This window comes from Dermacentor silvarum, chromosome 10 (assembly GCF_013339745.2).
Source record: "Dermacentor silvarum isolate Dsil-2018 chromosome 10, BIME_Dsil_1.4, whole genome shotgun sequence".
Classification (NCBI taxonomy): domain Eukaryota; kingdom Metazoa; phylum Arthropoda; class Arachnida; order Ixodida; family Ixodidae; genus Dermacentor; species Dermacentor silvarum.
In genome coordinates this window covers 22,315,574-22,339,154 of record NC_051163.1, presented here as the reverse complement: position 1 = coordinate 22,339,154, position 23,581 = coordinate 22,315,574, and the positions used below count along the sequence as shown (strand labels likewise).

At 44.7% G+C, this 23,581-nt stretch overlaps 1 protein-coding gene across 1 annotated transcript in view; it reads right to left on the bottom strand.

Annotated features, from left to right (window-relative positions):
- Positions 1-23,581, bottom strand: part of LOC119431409 (focal adhesion kinase 1-like) — a 57,816-nt gene that overhangs the window by 8,277 nt on the left and 25,958 nt on the right. The window contains 15 exon segments of the mRNA XM_037698901.2: positions 2,654-2,854; positions 3,794-3,873; positions 4,835-4,925; positions 7,892-8,008; positions 8,891-8,929; positions 9,854-10,231; positions 10,508-10,539; positions 11,615-11,694; positions 14,904-15,108; positions 16,423-16,613; positions 17,591-17,625; positions 17,627-17,707; positions 18,147-18,247; positions 21,151-21,238; positions 21,886-21,983. Of these exon segments, the coding sequence (XP_037554829.1) occupies positions 2,654-2,854; positions 3,794-3,873; positions 4,835-4,925; positions 7,892-8,008; positions 8,891-8,929; positions 9,854-10,231; positions 10,508-10,539; positions 11,615-11,694; positions 14,904-15,108; positions 16,423-16,613; positions 17,591-17,625; positions 17,627-17,707; positions 18,147-18,247; positions 21,151-21,238; positions 21,886-21,983 (1,817 nt within the window).

Sequence of the window (23,581 nt, the reverse complement as noted above, 5' to 3'; positions counted from 1 at the left end):
AGATTCTTTTTCTTTCATTGTGCACAAGCAGCTAATATTTAAGTTTAATTAGCTAACATTTATTACCTCACTTATTGGATAAGGATATTGGATAGTACAAATCCTAGGTTGCCCTAAATCGATTTATCGCTCATGTTTCAACATCCTCCACAACTTTTTCATTGACATCTCGTCGATTAGGCAAGCGTATAAAGTAAGCTAATTAGACGCATTCGTGCACAATGAACAAGAAATACTGACTGTGACAACCGTGAACAACACCCATCAACATGCAATTCTTGGTGGCATTCAGTTGGAATAGCAGAGCACCACAGAATAAATGTGAAGTTACTCTGTTGGTCACTGCATGTTTGCCAGTATTCTGCATAACTAGGCGAGAAGAAAGAAAAGAAAGCGCCAACATTTATGAAAAGAATAAAGGGAAAAAAGTGTTCAGTGGCTTTCCGATCAGCATCGCCGACCAATATTTTATTTTGCACAAGCTCGATTATTAGGCCTGCCCCATAAAGTCAATGTAAAACGGAGACTGATATTTTGAATGCCAAACGTTTTTCTTTTTTTTTTTTAATTTATCGACTCGATTGGCACAATTCGTGTCGTGGACATCATTGCCGCGAACGCAATTTCTGTCGTTCGCATTTTCTCCGACCCTTTACAACCGCCATTCGGCCGCTACGGTAGACTAAAACCGAAACTTTACATCCTCGGTTTGCGTTTTGTGGCAGCGAAAGTCTGATCTTGTATAGTGTGGTTGTGCAGAATATAGAGTTCCCAAAGTGCAAATTTGAGTGATTACGGATGCCATTCTATATTTCTGGTCAAGAGGCTTCACTGCATGTGCGAAATATATTTCAATGTTACATGCCTGTCTTAACCATTAATCGACGCAGCTTTAGGGCGTACAAGCGAGCCTTAATACGATAGGCCGTAAAGCTTATTCATTCAGCTGAGAGCGCGGCTTTCTTTCCCACTGCACCATGAAAAGAGCGCCAGTTCAAGTCATCTTTAGCTGGTCTGCATATTACGCAAACGCGTAAGTCTTATATAAAACATTCATAATGCATTGTATAGCACAGAAGATTTTCGTATTTCTGTGGCCAAGTTACAATGCGCCACCAAACAAACACTCCCTCACTCCAATGACGCCGACGCTGAAAGATTTCTTCAGCTTGGCTTCTAGGACTAAATGCTAGCCAACACATGGCTGTGTGATTGCACAGAACAAGAACATCTCGCAAAATTTAGCGACTTCATTCGAAGTTGGTGTTTTCGCACAAATTGGCACAGCTCGGTGGTTTGGCACAGCACTTTCATCCCTGACGCGTGTATAATTAAGGAATGTGTACCGTGTCCCGTGATAATTGCCTATTCCCACTCTTGGTATGCTTCACGCAATACTTCGCATATGCTTCGCCGCTTACCACTGCTGTTCTGAAGCGAAGCTGACTTTCTGGAAATGGCATTGTGCAACGTATCGTGCTTTCCGAGCTTCGAAGCCATTGGCGAGGATTACAAAGGCGGAGTCGGCGCCATTGCTGACAGCGGCGAATTGTTTCAAAGAAAAACATGGTACCGAACATCAAAAAGCTTGGTAGCAAACGTCGAAGCATCTAGGACTAGCGTTGCCACGGTGTTGACTGTGTCTGCCAGCGGATCTGCGAGCGAGAGCGCCGGTTCGAGGCTGCGTGATAATCAAAATGGCAGCGGTGGTCGCTTCGACTAATGCCGTTTCGAACCTGCGATCACGGCAGAAAGTCAGCAAAATCAGACTGCAAAGGATTTTTGCGTCCAAAATTTCAGACGTTATTATACCATGAATCTTATGGGGTACATGGCGATATCGCGAAGGCGTCCAAATTATCGGGCTTGTCCGAAAAATCGGTCGTTTACTGTATTTGAAGTACTGTAAATAAATAAATAATTAATTAATTAATTAATTAACTGTGGCCCATGAACCACTACTTTATACAACATGATCTCCCTCAGGAACAACCTTCAGGTTATAATGTGACTGGAACATGCCGATTGCTGTGAAAAATTATGTTGTCTTCAGGTAGTGACAATGCCGAAGCAAAAACACCGGCAGCAACGGTCACGAAATATGAAATACAGTGAGCACCGAGTGATGGCACAATCGCAGTGATAGCAAGGTGAAAAACGTCATTGTCAAAAATGTAAAAATAACATACACACATGGCAATATTATCATGCAGTGACAGTGAAAAACCAGAAAGTGTGAAGACAGATCAAACTCTTCATGGGCAAACTTGTGCCAAGAAAAGAAAGCAACAATCAAATGACAACAATTGCAGCAAGCGCAGCCATCGCTCATCAAATTTTATCTCATGGGTCAAGTTCGTCCATCGCCGTACATTCCAGAGTAATCACTGGCACTTGCACACATTCCAGAATGTTTGCAAAGCACCGTTCCCAAAGTGTGCTCAATCTGATTAGACATGTCGCTTTCACTATAGGTCTGGCGATAACATTCATGATAGTTCTTTTACAGCATTATACAGCAGGTGTGTCTAGTGCTAAGCGATAGCTTGAGAAGTGATAAGCCTGTGAAAGGAAGTCACTGGCAAAATGTAAAACAATCCACACATAGCAATACCACTGGGACCAGTTTCAGTGGGACCACTGTTCAGCTCACCTTGACCAAGTCTAGGTACTCTTCCGCCCTGGCCTCCGTGACTCCCTGGGAAAGCTGCATGACTGAACGGACCACGCGGGTGGTGCATTCATACACGTGGTCGTTAGTCCGGTCGGTTTCCAGTGTCGGAGGCTGCCCTGCTGGCATCATCTCTGGCTTGGGAGGCGGAAACGGCTGTGACTGCTGGACAATGGGGCTTTTCTGCATTTTATGAGGCATTACAAGCGCTTGTAATTTCTTTCTCAATACATCATTTCGCATGCTGTCAAATCACCGGAAGTTACAATCTGTTCTTCCTCAAACCTGCTCCAACATTCAGAATGACTCTGGTTACTATCTGGTTACTAGCTGGTTACTAGCTGGTTACTATTTTGGTCTCTGGCAACGCTGATCTCGTTTGTGTCTGTCAGTTTGTGTCTCTCCTGCACGTAACAATATAAATGCTGGCTGTTTCTGAAAGAACATTGGGTGGCTTTCTTAACTATTTGTTTAATGCACTCCTCCATATACCATGCTGTTATAATGTACCGCTTATGGAGCTGTCCTAATATTGTGCAAGTGTATTTGGAGTGTGATAGTACAATGGCAGCGTGAGCCAATTCTGTGCCAATTCATGCGCTATGGATTTTGTCAGCAAACATTTTTCATTCTTTAGTGTTTATGGTGTGTTCAAACTCCGTTTAGGTAATGTGTTGACTTTAAGACACTGAAAGTTTAAGTAGCGTGTCCACTCTAGGAAGCTGAAAACCTTGTCATGGCGTACTGAAGAATTATCGTTGAGTGCAAGTGGGCTGGGTATCACGAAACAGAGTGGTGGTGAACATCTTTGCCAAGCGCTGCCTTTTGCTGTGTCCCGTATATTGATTACTAGGTGCAATCATCGAAATTAGAAAACGATACTAGTTGGTCAGTAATAACGTGTCAGTAGAATTTGATGGAATTGCTCAATACACTTTGCATATTCTTGTTGCAATGGAAATGTGATTAAGCCTTTTCCTTTTAATACGCAGCTTTATAGTGTTCTTACTGTGAGGCTTAGTGCGACAGAGACATGAATGCTTTGACAAGCCTGAACACTGAACAATGAGCAAAGCAGATAGGATGCATGCCAAATGTTAAATGAGAAACAACAACACCTACAGGTTTCTTATCTACCATGGAGTATTCTAGTGATCCCATGGAAACTTCATCTTGGTTGAGTGGTCCTGGGCTTGTTACAACTGCGGGAAAAGAGAACGACAAGTAAAAATGTTGCTTAAAAAACATTCTGAGGTTTCACGTGGCAAAATTACGCTCCGATTATGAGGCACGCCATGGCGGGGCACTAGGCATTAATTTTGGCCACAATGGGTTCTTTAACATGAACCTAAATCTTGAATGCATGAGCATTCTTGCATTTCGCCCCCACCGAAATGCTGCCGTCGTGGCCGTGATCGAAACCGCAAGCTCGAGCTTAGCGGCGCAACACCATCGCAACTAAGCCACTGCGGCGGCTAATAATGCTGGTCACAGACAGCACTGTAAAACTAAAGGCCTCGTCATACATAATGTTAAAGGCCAAATGCAACTATAATAAAATTTCACTTTGGCTATAGTATGGGTTATAAATGAGTAATACACACTACAGAGGCAATCCTGACAAAGCCGCAGGGCTGGTAATTGTTTAATTTCCTTATGTTTAATTGCCTTTACGTAGCACCTAAGCAGATGACGCACACACCCTGTGATTAGTGGATATGACGCAAATCCCAGCCATAGTCTCTGAAATTTTCAGTGTGCTGTGGGCGATGCCTGATCTCGGAGGTCGTGCCAAGGTGCTGCGCTGGTTCTCATCGTTTCCGATAAGCAGTAATGACCGTTTTTCTTTTTTCATTTTTCTTTTTTTCAGTTTTCGTACAGAAAACGACTGCTTTTGAAAGCTTTTCATAATTTATCAACTTGCATTCCAAACAAAAGCTTTTCATGAAGGCTGCTCTATGTCTACAATATCTGAAACTATGCTTTTCTACGTGGTCTAATACTGTGCTGCTTTATGACTTTAAGGTTAACGTCACTTATACGGTTAATTCAATAACATCCCTTTCATAAAATACAACAACAAACTTGCACAAACTAGTCTTATTTCCTATGCTGTCACAGAGCTGACACTTAGAAAGGCAATAAGAAGGTCAAAGCAGTTACCCGGGGAAGATGGGCCGGTACCATTCGCAATGCCTATGCTCCCTGCATCGGAGGCATCACTGCAAGACGCTCGAGGACGATTGGGTGTTGTCTGGAATGAAACGACATGTCGTCAAGCACTTCCTCCGGGCACCGTGGGAAAAGTGCTCACGTTAAATGCCATGCACAGAAAGAGCTTCACCAGCTTTACAGACATCACAAAGGGCATACCAGCAGCGACTTAGCATGACTAGTAAGAAAGAGGCTTACAAACGTTTGCCACAGGGGAACAGCCACCTGGCTTTTCCAAAGCGTCACATAACCCTCGCATTCTGATCCACCACTTACACAAGCAGCAATGAGAGATGTAAGCTAAACATGTTTCCTGTCTCATTAGGCTAATTAATTATGAAGTTTTCAGTACCTATAAAGCTGCACTCTGCCACTATCCATTGTTTAACCTTGGACAAAAGATCTGAGTTGGCCCCGAAACGTTGGGTCGAATATAGTTAGCTTATTTGTTGCAGACGTTATTAGATTATCATAAGCAATAAGAGATCTGTATTATTTTATAATTTTATTGAAAACGTGACAACAAACAGGTTGGTGCCTTTAGTGTGGTGCACTAGATGACGCACAGCCCACTGTTAGAAGTCCAAGAACAGACAGAACATCAGGACATCTATTATTAGGCTTATTGAACGGAAACACTGAAAGCAGTGTGCCTATGAGTGCAATGTCTGAGTCCGCAAGCAATTGGTATGGCTGCACTGGTGCAGAAAGAGTGCAAGGGGCATTTGCACTGGGCGCTCAGAGAAGCTAGAAAGGGGGCAAACTGTGCAACCCATGGATTCCGCAGATCAACACTCAGAAACAGGGGTGCTATGCTGGACATCGTCAAATTCCACCATGTTGTTGAATTCCTCCATCTTGGCACTCTGAGCCAATCAGAGAGGGCGTAGCAGTCCCTGTCAGCCAATCAGAACTGGCATGATGGTGCAATTTGATAGTGTCCAAGGCTAGTTAATGTAGCGATTCTTTACACTCGATTTTATGCCACTCTTATCATCCATTGTTCACGGCCGGCTGATCCCATTGATAATGTGGGAGAAGCACCGCTCTGACCAGTGAGAAAGTACAAAAATGAATGGCATTGGTAAAGAGTTGTTACATTATCCCACCCCAGAATAGCACCCCGAGTCAGCAATATGTATGCGGACACAGAAAAGGAACACAAAAAAATTAAATTAAACACAGAGCCATTTCACAACACACTGCTATCTTCTTGTGTAGATTTACTGTGTCCACGTCTTTAGCACTGTCCTGTTTCAAGATTAGTAGGCAACTTGCTAATAACTTTCACGTTAGCCCACTTCAAAAACTCCTGAATTACGAACCTCCTTCCATCTCACATTGCAAACATCATAAAAAAGGTAGTGCTGCCTCAAAGAGAGAACAATTAGCCAAGTCGCCAATGTTTGTTCGCTAGCTGTTCTTAGTGACAGCTCCCAATGCAGGCTGCGGTGAAGCACTAAACCGTCAGCTTTCACGGTAGCAGCCGCACAAACTCCCAGCTGAGCTCTGACATGAAGCTGGGAAAACGCAACGAGAAAAACAAGAATGATAAGATTATTGGCGAAATAAGTTGCTGTGTATGAATGTGCTGTATACAAGGCAACATTATTTTATAATCATTGATAACAGGAATTTTTAGAAATAACGCAACCAAGCATCTTTGCATCGCCAAAACCCCACGTAGTGCTTGCATTTTTTTGTATCCTCCTAGCCGGTGCTTTTTATCTTCGACAGCTTTGCACTGAGTCAGACCGAAACTACTGCTTGCCGCAACCGCTGCGGACGAAACCGCGGCCGCTATCGACTCGATCATGGACGGCGACTTTACTGGCAGGCGGCTGACGCACGCACCAAGGCAAAACGAAACTACAATTCGCTGCAAGAAGTGCGGACAAAACTGCGGTCGCTACCGACGCTGCCATGGGAGGCGACGACGCAGTTGTGAAGGCACGCAGCCGACGCGCGCATCGAGTGAAAACGAAACTACTATTTGCCGCAACCGCTGCGAACGAAACTGCGGTGGTTATCGACGCGATCAGAGATAGCGACTACGCACTTACGGAGCTTACGGAGGCACGCGGCTAGCCGCCAACGCGGTGTTACGCGCGGCGGTAAACGCAAGAATAAAGGCTTTAAAGGCACAATTAGGCACGAAGCGCTTCGGCGTTGCTGTCAGTCACGTGCCGCGTACGATTGTCGCTGAGGACCACGGCGATGCGGACTGCGCCGCTTCGTTTCGGTTGGACGCTACGCCGTTATTGCTCTTCTGCGGCGCGCATTTGCGGTGCTCCGCGTTTTTTTTTTTTTTTTTTTATTATTATTATTCCGCCAACGTATACGTCAGTGCGCACGCTATCGGCACCTACCCTATCTACAAATAGGAGAAAGGCGGCAAGCTACGGCCTCCGAGATTCAAGTGCGAAAGCTTAGGCGCGCTGCCCGTTCTCAGAGGTTGGGTGGCTAAAAGCTGCTCGCGTATTTATTGCGCAGTTCGCGCGTTGCTGTTACGCGCTGTGATGTGCTTTTTGACACTCGGACTTGGGTAATGGAGGTTCTTTGGATCAAGCGCGCCTCGTGTTCGTCGTTTTAGACACTTGTCGAGAGCGGGACCAGGGAAAATTTATCAGTGGCTCGCGGAACCCCGAGCAGGGGCCTGCGGAACCCGTAGGTTCCGCGGAACCCACTTTGAGAACCCATGTCCTATTGCATTCATTTGTACACCCAGCAGTTTGCGTTTCCTAACTTTGAGTGACCAACACCTAAAACTGCCTAATTACATTTCAAAGCAGGAATTTGAGACTCTGGATGTTCTTTGACTAACGTTTGATACCGAGCACACTGACGCACACCAGCTTTCAGCGCCACATGAAAATGGCTGTGGAACTCCTCTTAACTCTTCTGTGTTCCATTTCTTCTTGTGTCCTTGTTTTTGCTGCGCTACACTACATGCCATTCATATTACCAGCTTCACTGTAAAAGCAGTGCGTCAGTTGCTGGCCTCACCGGAAGCGGGTCGAAGTGGGTTGCCTCCTGACTCAGCCACCTCGAGTCTTCCTCCGTCTCCCGCTGCTGCATCTGCAATTTCATCTCCAGGAGCCGCTGTTCCAGGGTATCGTTGTCCTGCACGAATTCCCAGCGCCGCACACCATCATGCCATGCACCAGCCGAGTTTCTTGTCCAAGGATGGCACGTTAGCACAGATGAGAATGTTTACAAGCAAGCTTACATTTATGCTTACAATTTACATTAAGGTTTACACTCATAATAAATGGATCTTATTTTCAAACAGCTTGATAAATGATGATGCGTACCATCTGCATTTTTGAGTGCATAGTTGATTGATTTGTGGAGCTTGAACATCTTAATAAGAAGGCGCAGCGCCATTTATACTTTGATCTCATTTACATGACATGTACTGGCACGGCAAGCCACCAATGGCCCATCAAGATCAACAGGAGACCCTTTGCTGGCCTGTCAAGGGCAGCTTGCATTTCTTTAGCATAGACCAGATCAATGTTTTTTTAACCGGTGTCAGCATGCATGTTTATAATGAACATTGGATATAAGAAAGGTACTTTTCTATCAGATGCGACTTCGTGATAACAGGGTTCAACTGTATAAGGGGTCATCTTCTCAGCAGCAGCCTCACAAACCAGGCTGCATAACAAAAGGTAAAAACCAGAACAAACATACCACGCAAAAAGAAAAATGGCACACAGCAAAGGAACACAACGTCAATGATGCGCAGGAAGCAAGCTATAACAACAGCTACACAGCGGGCAATGCAAACACTCGCCTCACAAGCTGGCTTTTATTCTCATGCAGCCGCAAACGCAAAAACCAAAAACAGCTTCATCAAATCAAGTTGGGAGGCTCACCAGGCTACCGACGCTATGGGAACATGCCAACGGCACGGAGACTACCAACACATACGGCAGACGCAAGCACTAGATATTGGCAGAGCACGGCCGAGCAAGCTGGTGAAAACCAATTGTGACATACCACGAGGTTGTCGTAACTCTCCTGCTCAAGCACGAGGTCCTGAAATGGGCAGTGAACAGCATCAGTGGAGGCCAGACAGACTTTAGGTAGTGGAGGCCAATCTACAAACTACAAATATTTTTCAAGGATTACGAAGGCACAGTTAGCAGAGCTCCTATGAGCCAACTGCTTTTTAAGCGCTAGTCTCCAATGTTTAGATTTACTGGACATGTCGAGTTTGTATCTCTCATAATATCTGTCACCAAGAGATAGTGCTGTTGTGGCCCAACTGAAGAGCCACCTGCTGGTAACAAATGCAACCGACTCTAGCTATAAGAACTTTTTGATATTAACCCCCATGCTTCTCTAAGCATTTATATGAGAACTGCATCTTGCTATAGTCTATACTTCTCAAGTTATCAAGTTTTTATGTTTTTTTTTTTCCTGTTACATCTGTATCACCCTGTGTCTGTAAAATATGTACATATATACAGACACTAAGTAATGTAGTCAGTGAAAAGAATTCTCAGGTATACAGTGGCCTACATTTTTGTTCTAACAACATTAAAACGAAATTTCACGCTTACGAATGCTTCGTTCTAATTCAAATTCCACAGCAAGATTGCAATTCTTGGTCCCCATCATTTAACAGAACACACAGCATCATTGTTTACCTGATTTGTCTCAAATTTTACTCACTGACATATGGCAAACACTGGCCATGTGTATGCCATTTGCTCAATTGACAGGTGCGCATACATTGCTAGCTTTCTTTTTTTTTTTTTTACCAGCCACGCAAGCTACAAACTGACCAAGTGATGTGGTCACACTGTTCAAAGCAAGCTATACACTAAGACAAGCTTAAGAGCCACAAGAGAGCTAACAGTTAATAACATCCAAATTCCAAGTGGGGGGGGGGAGGTTAGTAAACGTCACACAAAGAAGGGAGATGAGCTCCCCGACTGCAGAGATGAGGCCATTGACCTGTGAGGCGAGGCTTGACCTTTGACCCGCTGCTCCCGCTGACACGGCAGCGCCCCCTCGAGGGGACGCCGATGAAGACGTCGTGCTTCCTGCCATGCTACCCCCCGTCGTGCTGCTGCCATCGGCATTGCTGCCGCCGCTCCCCAGCGCACTGCCCGGGGCGCTCGGGGCACCACCACCACCACCAGCTAGGTCCTGTACCGTGAATGTGTTGGTCGGCGAAGCAGGTGCCACATAGGCCCACGCTGGGGGCAGGCTGCCATCATTCTCCTGTAGCAGCTGGGCCAGGACCTCGGGCGTCTGGGCCACGATGTAGGTGCCCACGGTCGGGGTCGGCGTCTGCGCGCGGCTCCCTCGGTCGACGGGGTGCCGGGAAGGCTGCGACACGATTCGGAGAGCCCTGGCACAATTGCAAAAGGTAGCGCAGGCATGCGAGCATGTGAGAGAACAAATTTGAAACAAGTAAGCTGTTCGACTGAGTCCGCGATGAGAAGAAGCAGAGGCAGAGGCAGTGGCTAGCACAATCGGCGGATGCGAAATCAGATACCGCAGCTTAGACGCAGTCCATCTATATATATACCAGGTTATCTATTTTCATTCGCTGCTCGTGCGTGCACAGACTGTTTCGTAAGCATCTGCGAGGCTGCTGCTCACCTTGGGTGGTGGCTCATCAGATCCAGAAGAACCTGCAAAATGAGCATAATGATACGTGTTTTAATAATAATATGAAGAATAAGAATAATAATCTATCTGCAAAACTACTCTCTGTCACTTCCTTATAGTGCGAAAGACATGAAACAATACAACAAAGAAATGACTGGACAGAGGAATGAGCGTCCAGAAACTCTTTGCCGTCCAGCCACCTTTTTCGTTGCTAGCCGAGGAACAGGTATCATTTGTCACTTCCATTTAGGACCAGTGACTAGTCACAGAAAACAGCTTGAGAATTTTTTTTTTCATTCTTTTTTTTTCTGAATTATCAGCTACCAGTTGGCAGCCAAGACAGAGGTGCTATATTTTAGTCTTAAGTGATTTTGCCTAATGCAGAGAACAACCGCAACAACGAAAATAATCAAGGAAAACCAAGGCCAATAGGTAAAGAACAAACATAACAGGCGAGATAAAGAACGAAAACGAAGATAAAAAAACAGCAAAAAAACAGCGTGTATGTCACCAAGCGCTAAGAGTTCAGTTGCCGAGCAATGAGATGGGGAGGGGAAAGGCCAGAAAAATGTAGAACAAAATATCAAGTACAACACGGGTTAACAAACAACACAGTGTGTCATAGCAGTGGAAACACAGTAGATAAAACTGAATCAACACACCACGAGCTTGTAACATCAGTGAAGGTGAAATTGTGGTCACTGGCAAAGTTTTAAGTTTATTTTTACCATGCCGGTACACGCCCAAAATTGTACATGAGTAGCAAGGATAGTGTCCAGGACGAAAAAAGAAAAGGTAGAGACGTTACAGAGTCCATACGGCTTCCTTGGTCACACCCCTTCGCACTCATTTTCTTGGTCACTGACCATACAAGTTCCTTGGGTGTGGCCGAGGAACCAATATGGGCTCTGGAACATCCATACTTTTTTCCTCTTTGACTTCTGTCAGTGACTGCAATTTCACCTTCACTGACCAGACGAGTTTTCGTCAAACCCTTGACTGCCTCTGCTGCAGAAGTAGCAACATCAGGTGGGAGGGAGCTCCAATCCAAAAGGAAATATTCTATCGCGCTGCGAGGCCGAGCGAGACGCAACTTACCCCAGGACATGGCCTGCACCCGGCGGTTCTCCCGCCTCATGGTGTCCTCCAGCTGATGCCGTTCCTCGGCCAGAATTTCACTGTGAACACGGCACAATTCAGACGCATCTTTATTTCGTAGTTTTCTGCAGTTCTCCGAGCACCAAAAAATGCAGCCTTTAAACAATCGCTGGGAAAGGATAATGTGACAGTGCATGTACGGCAAAGTGCCTTAACCCCACAAACCCCGAATGCTATTCCACATCAATGAAAATTAAAACAGCTTATTAACATTTATTTACGGCTATAGTGGGGTAATTGGTACAAAGAAAACATTGAAACAATAATTGTCTGCACCTTAATTAGTACATTAATACGGTATTTAATTACTTAGTAATTGATTTGCTGGGCTATCCACAACTCAGAACTCCCTCCGGTATATCAAAAACACTTGTATGGGTCCTGCATAGGGTTTCCAGTGCTTAAATCAGACTTTTAGGCACCAAAATCAGCGTATGAAAAATTATACATTGGCCTTTGTGGGGTTAATGCCAACTGCATCTTATGGCGGTGAAGAGACAAGGCTTAGGGGACAGAAATCCTTGTCAGGGCGAGAGCTAGTCTGCTTTATTAATGCGAAAGCATTATATGGTTCATGAGGTGGGAAATCCGACGTAGTCGGCATTGGTGTGACCCCGATTGCCCAAAAAGTCAAGTGAGCCCCAGTGACCCAATCGAGGCAGTTGATGATGTCAATTAAGGCAAAGTTATTTAAGGCAGGTTTAATTAAGATAGAGTTCATTACGGTACTCGAACCCACGACCATTGGTGGGAGTTGAACCCACGACCGTCGGTGTTAATTAAGGCAAAGTTAATTAAGGCATAGTTAATTAGGGCACAGTTAAATAGGATAGAGTTAATGAAGGCACTCGAACCCACAACCTTTGGTGTTAATTAATGGAAAATTAAGGCACAGTTCATTAAGATAATTAATGTACTCAAAGCCACAACCCTTGTGGCAGTCAAACCCTCAACCTTTGGTGGTTGCAATGCTTTTGCATTCAACTACATCGGAATAACGAGGTGCCCCTTGAATTTTTTTTCCGCTGCTGCTGCCCGAGAGGCTTCGTCTTTCACAGACCAGAAGTGTCACCACAGTGGCATAAATAGCAGTCACCAGTCACCTATGCCTTCCTCACACTCTTAGTGTGTGCTTGGGCTGGCCTCACTTGCTTTTGACACTAGGGCCCATATTCTCAATCAATCACTTTCGGAAATACTTTCACTTCTGCTTGACATGGCATTCAATACCAGTCACTTCCGTGGTAGCTAAATGGTCGCAGCGCCAGAGCTCCCTCTAGTTATTTTTGTAGGAAATTCCATGGGTGCAGCGCCACACCTTCAATGAAGTATGGCGCCTTAAGAATTCCTGTGGGGAAAAGGAGAGACGTGTGCTCCCGCACTGGTGCCTTTGAGTTGACACTGAAAGCACCTAGCTGCAAAATTACAACTCGAGAATAGCCATGCAGCATTCTTAAGGAGTAACGACTACACTTCGCTCAACGACTACACTTCGCTCAACGGAAGGCACAACACCACCCGAGGTGCATATTCAAAGTGTGACGACTCTCCAAGAAAGACAAAAAACTGAACCCTCCGCCGAGGCATTCCCGTGCATTCAACGGCATGTTCTGGACTGGAGCACACCACTTGAATTGGTAGCTCTCGTCAAAAACAAGAAATGTAACTCTGATGCCATTGCCCAAAATAGTTAGTGAAAGGTGAACACAGTAATCAACTACACCGAATGCGTTTCCTCAATGTTTTAATTTTTAAGAAATGTTGCAGTTTCGCCCGAAAGGCGAAGCATCAATTGCGATTCGTAGACAGCCATTCAGAGTAGGGATAGTAGTTTTATCAGCTGCATAAACTTGGACCCATTCGCTTACCGTAAAAACCGGAATATAGGTCGAACTTTTTTTCAAAAAACCATTGCGAAAAGTCGACCCTCGTCTTATATACCGGACATTGGCAGAAAAACTACGGAACTCTTACAACAATGGGCAGATGGAGTAAACAGCCGCCTTCGCCATCGCATTCAGGCTGCTTTTACACATTTTGTTTTAAAATGAGCGGAAGCCGACGGCAATTCACCGTCGCCTTCAAGAAAAGGGCGATTGAGTACGCGGAAGCCCACGGCAACGTTGCCGTGGGCTTCGTATCGCGCGACCATCGACCCGCGTGTTTGTCAGCACCTTATCATCACGGCACGGAGCAGCATTTAAATAAATACTGTCACCATTGTGCAACCGACCGAGTCGCATTTGTTTAAAGGTAAGGGTGTCTATCGGTACTTTTGCCATTGAAAAACATTTTTTTCATTTTTAGAATTGGTTAGTTGGGGGGTCGACCTATATTCCGGTTCGACCTATAGTACGGTTTTTACGGTACTAACTGAATTAACAAGCGTGGTGTCAGCGCGCACAAGCAAACATGAATAGATCACACTCAATGACCACAGACAACCACTGTCAAAATCTGGCAGCGAGTGCAGCCGCCGCTGCGAGCGAAGGTTTGTGTAGTCTATTGCTTCAACGGAAACTGAGCGGCGAATGCACAGCGCACACAAAGGTCAGAGCCGTGTGGAGATTGCTTTTAAGAGACGGTGCGGGCGACCACCACAGCCGGGCAAAGTACAACACAGTTGTTGGCAGATTAGAAGCTGCCCCCCTCCCTCCCTCCCGTGCTGCCTTCGCTCTTTCCTCCTTTCGCGTAGGAGATTGAGTGGCCAGTTCCCCTTGCGCCCTGTTGCAAGATACACATTTGGTGCCGCAGCACACCGTCGCCCCGCCTCCCTCTCTCCCATAGCCCCACACCCTTTCGCGCGACGGAAGTCGCGTTTGCTTTCCGCCGTGCGTTTGCTCTCCGTGATAGCGCACGTCCCCCACGCACTTTCACTCGTGCATACGGAGCACGGCGCCGATTTTATCGCCCTTGGACTTTATACGGAACCTCACGGCGACAGCGACGGCAGAAATCCACTTGAAGTGTCCATATAATTGCTATCGCAATAAAAAAAAGGACACTACACCTATCTCCACTCTACTTTTGAATGGCTTTTACTAGTGGAGGATGGCCTGCCTAAAGTGGCGGACTTTTTATATCTGGCTTCAAAAAAGTGATCTTCCATCTTGTTTCCTTCCTCCATGTTAGGAAGCTATCCGCTTGTTTGCCCAAATACGTATGGCCACACTACTCACACTATGACCACAAAGGTTCCAAGGTTCAAGGTGGGTCCACCGTTCCTTACCTGAGCACCTGCTTGACGTCGCGAAAGCAGGGCCGCTTGGAGGGCTCGTAGGACCAACACTGGGACATGAGGCTGTACAGCCGCGGAGGACAGTCGGGAGGAAGCGGCAGCCGCTCGCCGTCCTCGATGCGGCCAATCACGTCGTTGTTCTTGACTCCCTGGAAGGGCTTGACGCCCAGCATCAGGATCTCCCACATGCACACACCTGCAGAGACGAGGCCGTGTTTTTGTCCTCAGGGATGGCTCCAAAGAGCCTAAACGATCGCCACTTGATTCAAGCCAAAGTGAAACCAAATATTTATTTCAATATCTAAATACAGTCAAACAGAAGACATGACTGAACAGAAATACTGTTAGACAGCAGTCGAGATAACCTTTATTCAGCTCAAGAGACTTGGAAAATACCCAGCACGGCACATGATGATGATGGGACCCTCTTCTGTACACTTAGCTGTATTTTTGGTAACACAATAAAATGATTTGAGATTAGATTAATTTATAATAAATGCCCACAATAACTGTCATGCCTTAAATAAACAAATAGATACTAGTATTACCTTTCCTTCTTCCTTTCTTTCCCCAATATCACAGTTCCACACTCCCATATCACAATTCTCTGCTTTCTTTAGTCAGACCATAATTATCCATTGTACAGGGGCACATGTGACATGAAACTCTTCAGCTTACATTAGCTCTCGACACATTTGCAAGCTTGTCTACAAAGAACCTTGTTTAATGTTGGTGATGCCTATAAACTGAACAGTTGAATGTTTCATCATGCAATCTTCTGCTGTGTTGCAGTTCCCCCACAAGAAACACTTTGACATACTTTTTTCCTTTTTCTTTATTTCTTTTTGGGGGGGAGGGGAGGGGGTGAAAGAGGATGCAGCGATGCTTTCTTTCACTCCTGATCGATTAAAGCACTGTCCCTTCTCTACCACCTACCCAACCATAGCAGCTGTGAACTTCGATACATCCTGCTCAATCCTCTCCTGCCACACATGTGAAAGGGCAGCTGGCAGCATTCAGTAATTTATAGAGAAACCTCAAGTTATTCTCAAACCTCAAGGCAACAGGCTCTTCTTTCATTCTCCTTCCCAAAAGCACCTCCTTAGCACCCAGTACCTGTCAGCTTCACTAACAAAATTATTAGCTTCAAATGCTCTTGACTGATTAAATAATTAAATCCAGGAATTTTATGTGCCACTCACGAGGCACACCATATTGTGGGGCATTCTGGATTAACTTTGACCACCTGGGGGGGTTCTTTAACATGCATCTAAATCTAAGTACACAAGCGTTTTTGCATTTTGCCCCCATCGAAATACCTGGTGTACCCTAGCCAGGATCAAACTGATAACCTCAAGCTCAGCAGCGTATCGCCATCGCCACTAAGCTACTGTGGTGGGTAACAACTCCTGAGACTTCTCGGTGATTCTGATGGGATTTCCTACTGACGCACACACAAGCACGACATGGTAAAATAACTTCGATCGCGCCACGAAAGGGCATGGCTCACCAAACATCCAGACGTCGCTCGCAGCTGTGAAGCGCCTGAAGTTGATGGACTCCGGTGCCATCCACTTGATCGGCAGCTTCCCGCGAGAAGCCTTGTAGTAGGAATGATCCTCCACCCAGCGGGACAGGCCAAAGTCCCCCAGCTTGACACAGTCGTGCGATGACACCAGCACGTTTCGCGCTGCTATGTCCCTGCACCGTGGTGTCGCATACACTGAACACATCTTGCAGGCATCTATGCCCTGCGCACGTTGTGTGTGACTGACTGATTGACTGATTCACAGGATTTACAGCACTTGTAGCCGGCATTGCAGAACAGATTCAAGGCTTCTCAAGCACTTACAAGGCCCTAACAAACAATTGTCAAGAATTAAAGCACCATCATGCTTAACAGCCTCGAAAATAAAGCGCTGTCCGGCACAACGAGCAAACATTTGTTCTTCTAAATTGCACACGGAACAAAGAAAGTGCTTTTTCGCAAAAACCATCAATAGCACACATTTTTTTTCAGAGCTTGCCCTGAGCAAACAACTCTCGTAGGATACATACACTTCTTTATTAACAATGATTTACCTTTAGACATAGCACACAAACCACAGCAAATTTGGAACGGCACGAGATGACATTATGTTTTTAGATCAATTACTTTTTCACTAACTTTGCTTTTGGCCATGTCGCCTGCTTCAGGAACAAGTCTACATAAACTTGTTCAAAGCAAAGTACCTCTCTCTGGTGTTCTTTCACTATCAGAAGACTTCCAACAGAAGGCTCAGAGACTGGCAGGCTAAATATTCTTGTTTTTTTTTTTAAGAATTTATTTTTCGTTAAATTTGATGCAACATTCCCAAAATCGTAGACAAGCCCAAATTCATAAATTATATAAAAAATTTGGGAGCACTGGCAGGTATGGAGCTGTATCATGCGGAGGTTGTGGGTTCGGCTCCTTTAGACAGCATAAGTACTTAACTGAATTTCAGAAACGCCCAAAGTTCTCCCATCAATTGCGTATCAGCTAAAGCTTTATATCCATGTTGATTTAGTCAGCCTAACTCCACTGACAGCCATGTTTCATATATATTGTAATTTTTTTTCTACCTTTAATGCCACTGGACAATCCCATTAAAAGTCTGTTTATACAGCACAATACAATGAAGATGCCAGCCACTTACCTGTGAACATATTTCTTGCTTTCCAGATAAGACAGCTGCTGTGCTCAGCTGGTAGGCATACTGAATGAGAGTGGCCAAGTCTAGCCGATGTTTGTTGTTCTGCAGGTAGGCTCGCATCTGAAATGCCCGCAAATCATCTAGAGTTGAAAGTGTGGAGATTTTAATTTGATTTGGTTAATCCGATAGGCTGTTCTTAGTTTAAGTGACCAACTGAAGTGTACTCTGCAAATGTACCAAATATGATGTTTAAAATGCTGGCAGCATTTCGTCATCAGCTTTCCCACATTTGATTGTCAAATGAGAACACAGAAATGACATGAGGAAATAATGAGACAACCAAATACGCACATACACACATGTAACAATGATCACTTGCCACCGATGCTTAAATCAATTAACATTGTAGAGGACACGATCAGACAGTCCATACAAATGCAAGGGACGCTTTGCTTTAAAAGTTTCCTGGACAGATTGGGTCCATGAACAGTAAAGCTCTCTCTGCAAATGCTGGAAAAGCACACACAGAAAGCAGAGCGTCGCACTTCCCGTTCCCTACCTCTCCGTGCTTGGCCAGCTCCATGACGATCCAAATGGGTGATCCTGAGCAGATGCCGATGAGCCTGATAATGTGGGGGTGATCAAACTGCTGCATGATATCTGCAAGACAATCACAATCATGTTTGTTCAGCACAGGCTGTACACTAAAATACAACGCTCCATGTCAAAAGTCAACAGCTGGGAACAGGAAAGTAGACAGAACAAACATGGGAAGTCTAAGCTGTATGAATACTCCAAAGAATTGCTAACATTCAGCATGAAAAACATTTCTGTGTTAGTTATTGCATATTTATCAAACGCGTCAGTGGTCTGAAGTTAGCAGCTTAAAAGTAAAGCAGCTAATTCCCCCACCAATATAGAATCTCTTCTCAAAAATGCTAGACACCGTGAACACGATTACATCGCTTACAAAAACTTAGACCAGCAGCGAAGTAGGATACACTTGGTAACTGCAATAATAGCTCTGTGTTTGTCTGGTTGAGCACTGCGCCACCTAGTCATGTCACCATTAGGCCGCTCACGTTTACACCTCTGCTCATCCGGCAATCCGCCTTAACTGCCTGCATTTGCCGGAATACTGGACACGCTAAAACTTTCTAAACACAATGCACTGTAACGCACAAATCATTGCAATAAAAAAAATTATAAAAAATGATGGGCATAGGTTAACTCTTTCCCTACCGCGACCATTGGGCATCATTAGCTCTCTATCGATGGTTTGAAACGCCGCTTTCTATACCTTCCGCTGCTCGCGGACACACTGCGCCATCGGACATGAAAGAGGAAAAACTATATTTTTTTTTTCTATGCAGTTCGATTTTTTCCCGCCAGGCAGTGATTTTTAAACATGCTCCGAAGATTCCCGATCGTCAAAGCAGAACACAAAAATGTGCGGCTCCGGAAACAGCGCGCGCACTTCGGGAGATCGCAGATATCGCGATTCTGCTGCCTCTGCGGCTGATCTTTTCGATACATCGAATAGCAGCAAGTCGGAGGATGCTGACTTTTGGTCGGACTTAAGAGTCTGAAAGCGACGACGACGCAAACGAGCCCGGAACATCGGCGGCCGCAGCCCAGCATGCCCAACTGTAGTGCTTCCAGTTAAATTTTTGTAGCGGAATACCTGTTCAATGAAAAATCTTGATTTTTTCAAAGATAGTGCCTAATAGACGGCAATACATTTTCTATATCTCATAATTTTCATAACTTTTTTTTTCTTAGTAGATACAAACTTTGTTCAATTTTATCACACAATCTTGATTTTAACAATTTATATCTTTTTTATGACATACATCTCGTTAATAAAACTTTTATGCGTGAAAAGTGCATTCATTTTGCTTTCTGTTTATGCATCACATTAAATATTGAGTGCAGTAGTTCCTTCAGAAAAAAGCATCTGCTATAACATACAAAAAACACCTATTTTCCCCATGGTAGGGAAAGAGTTAACTGACAGTATGACCATTGAGTGACTGCCGGAATTTGTCTGGGTTACTTTCTACAACTATGCTTTCAGGAAGGTTATTCCACAGACGACTGGGATATGAAGCCCTGATGAGTTAAATGCGTCATTGGCTGTTATGTTCACTTTTTTGTAATAGCTAAGAGAAAAAAAAATGTGGCAATGACTTTGAAACAGTGAAGACCCTTTTCCTAATAGTACACAAATGCACTTTTCTGCATTGAACTTTCCTAATGAAACAAGACTGGTGGCATCAGTCGTGCATAAAATGAAGACAAAGAGCTAGCTACACATGCTAGGGCTTGTCTCCTGCATAAAAGTTTCATCTCAAGAACCACATCTACAATTTCCACGTCATAAGATGCACTGACTGCAAAAATCATTACATCGCCGTTAGCTTGGCATAGTGCCTCGCAAGGAACGCTAGCTTTACAGCTGAAAAAACGGCCGATTGTGGGCTTCTGGATGCATGTAGACAAGAGTGGCACCTTACTGTGACGTTTATGAGAATGTTTCTCAGTGGCTAAGCAAGTCTGTTCACTATGTTCAAAAAGTATCACAGGGCCTCCTTAAAGGGCCTCTAAACCCCTCTGACCTTGAAAATTTGTTATATGGCGACAGCTGTGCAACAGTCTACAACGAACATACAGCTGCAAAATTTTTTTTTTTTAATGATGCCGTAATAGCAAAGTTGCAGGTGTTTGATGAATACCTAAGCGGCGACCATGCTATCTCACGTGCGCCCTCTCTATTTTGCCACAAACGTTGCAGGTCACGTCAGCCGATTAGAAAAGAGAACCCGAAGAAGGGCTCCACCATTATGCACCTCTGTTCACCCTCTTTGCAACACTGACTGAATGAAAGCTTCACAGAAAGATCAGTGGCGCACAATTGGCGAGCCGCTCTTCCTTCTCTGAGCACACATCTGGCCTCGTCATATTGGCAATCTCATCAAGTGTTAATAAACCAATCAACAGGTTTAACCCTGGTGACATCAAGTGCGTGGTCCCACCGACGTCATGATGTGTGAAAAAGGGACTGATAAAGCTCCGGGTAGATAACTGGTGGACCATTAGAGTTACAGAATAGATACCAAGAAAAGGGAAGTGCAGTCGGGGACGGCAGAAAACAAGGTGGGGTGATGAAATTAGGAAATTTGCAGGTGGAAATTGGAATCAGCTAGCGCAAGACAGGGGTAATTGGAGATCGCAGGGAGAGGCCTTCGTCCTGCAGTGGACATAAATATAGGCATCATGATGATGAAAGCTCCAAGAGGAGTGCGGGATTGTTTTTTTCATTTGTGCCTTCCTCACAGCACGTAGCGCTGCCATGTTCAATACAGACTATCGTCATGGCCTTCTGCACACAATAAGCATGTTCTTTCAAAAATGTGTTCAAAATGTCAGGGGTGGTAAGGGGCCCTTTAAATGCGGCAAAAGATGAAATGTGTGCTGCTTCATTCTAAATAAGGCTAGTTCCTGGATGTGTACAACCTTGTTACTACTACGACAGAAATGCGGAACAGCAGAGCTAAACTCACAGGCTTCTTCGAGAAACTTTTCGCCCATGGAATCCTCCGTCTCCACCTTGCAGGTTTTGATGGCCACAGGGACCACCTGGTTGTCGGCCTGCGTGCCAAGTTCCGGAGAATTGCAACATGACAGCCACCACATGTAAGCATTTAGGCCGTAACAGCAAAATTACCAAAATCCTGCAGTTGGAACAGAAAACCCCTTTAATTCCACAAAGCTGACAATATTCCTTCAAAAGAAAGGTAGAATAAGCTAGGTAGGAAAACTGCTCAGGGATAAGTGAGAAAAAGTGTTCATAACACATAAACGCAGAGGCTGAGAAGAAAATTGCATGAAAAGCATGAGAAACGTTCAGTGTGTGTTTAACATACCTTGCAAAAGAGCACTGCATGTTTGTCAGCCCCATCCTCACTAATTGAATTTGGTCCCACACATGAAACAAGCACTAAGCGCTCTGTTGAAAACACAGGCCAAAGTTATACTTCTGCAGTTCCTTCTCAACTACAGAGGAACTAAACTTTTTGAATCAGAACAAGAAGCCAAACTATGTAAACCACAGATAATTTGTATCATAATAGTGCACTGTTAGTATGTTAAGATTTTGAGTGCAACTGCTCTGTAAATGCAACAAATGCATAAGAAAATAGAAAGGGATAAATAAAGGTTAAAAAAATTCTCACAATTTTTCATGAAAACTGGTTTGAGGCACTCCATGAACTACTGCATGGTCTATAATGACGCACCTTCGAAGTGTATGTCCCCTTGTGAACATCTCCGAACTGGCCTTCACCAATGATGTCACCAAGCGTGATGTGGGAACGACAAAGTTCATAGTCTTTGGCTGCAGAAAAAAAAAAAAAACATGATCTAAGCATGCAGCCCATTGTCACTGAAACATTCACTTCTTACTTGGGACGAGTACTTCAAATTTCAAGTGGGCTGTAATGTGCTCTTATTATTTGTAGTGACAAACACTCTCAGAAGCATGACATAAATGGTCCTCGCTTTCTCAAAATATATATATTTTTTTTTTCTAGAAGACACCTGGTTTCGCTCTTGCTCCAACGAAAAATTCAGTCACAGCCAGCCAGATTCACTGAACTTCATGTGAATAAAGGAACTCAGAACTTCTTCAAGCTCAAGCAAAGCAACCTGCTCGCAACTGACAGCAATTACCAATCAACTGCAATTTGTTTCTCACTACTTATTTTGACTCACTGATTCTCCTGTAAATAACAGTTATGTTCAGCACACAACCTGCTTGAGCTTTAGATGCTTGAGCTTGCAAGCAGCTTGAGATGCTATTTTGCCAATGTCTAGACATTGCACTCATCGAAACAAGAGTGGGCATCATAACAAGGATGACATTTCGGTAGGGCTGGGCAACTGATCGATTAACCTTCTGCTTACTCGATTAATGCTTTAACCGCAGGTAACTTTTTATCATGATTATTTGGTTCAGGTCACATGACCAAAATCAGACAAGCTTCGGCACTGACATCCCCGCTTCACTTGTTCAACGGCAAGGAAGTGAATTCTTCTGATTACTCAATTAATGCTTTAACCGCAGGTAACTTTTTATCATGATTATTTGGTTCAGGTCACATGACCAAAATCAGACAAGCTTCGGCACTGACATCCCCGCTTCAATTGTTTAACGGCAAGGAAGTGAATGAGAGATTGAGCTAGAACGTTGAGACTATTATAGCGTCTGTGGGTCTCTCAGGACAGAAATTACCCCCGCGTGCTGCCCTACGAGCCACTGGAGACTCTGCCAGTGCGTGGGTGTTGAACTAGAAAAATGTAAATTTTGCTGCAGTGAAATGGTTGCGTCAATCCACCATAGCAGTGACAGATGGCGCCACCGTTCCCTTGCAGCAAAATCAACACTTTTTGAGTGGCATCGCCGCAAACAACAAACAGTTCGGCTTTATTTCGAACAAAATGTAAGGCTCGCAAACATGGTATTAAACTTCATGCAATCCAAAGTGCTATCTCTGTGCAAAATTCGAGCGGAAATCAGCCGGCGATTTACCTGGAAGAGTCAGATACACCTGGCGCTCCTATTTAAGCAACACTTCATGAAATCACATTTATAAGTTATGTGTACTCACACAGCTGTTCAACACTGCTCTTATGTCTTTACAATGACAAATGTTTTTGCTAAGCACGTTGCTTTGTAGTACTGTGAGAAGAAAGGACGGTGCTAGTGGACTTCCGAGTAGTTAAGGGGAATGCCAAGAGATGGCGCGAGTGTTGCACAGGGGACTGTAGTTGCTGGACAAAGAACGAGGTGGCGGGACTCCAACTGGCGGGTTTGGTGTGTGTTGTGCGATGATGGAGAGAGCCATGGAGCTATATGTGGATCACAGTAAGAAAGAATGAATGTCTGTAACAGAAGTGTAGGTTCATTGTCGCTTGTGACAGAAATACTAGTTT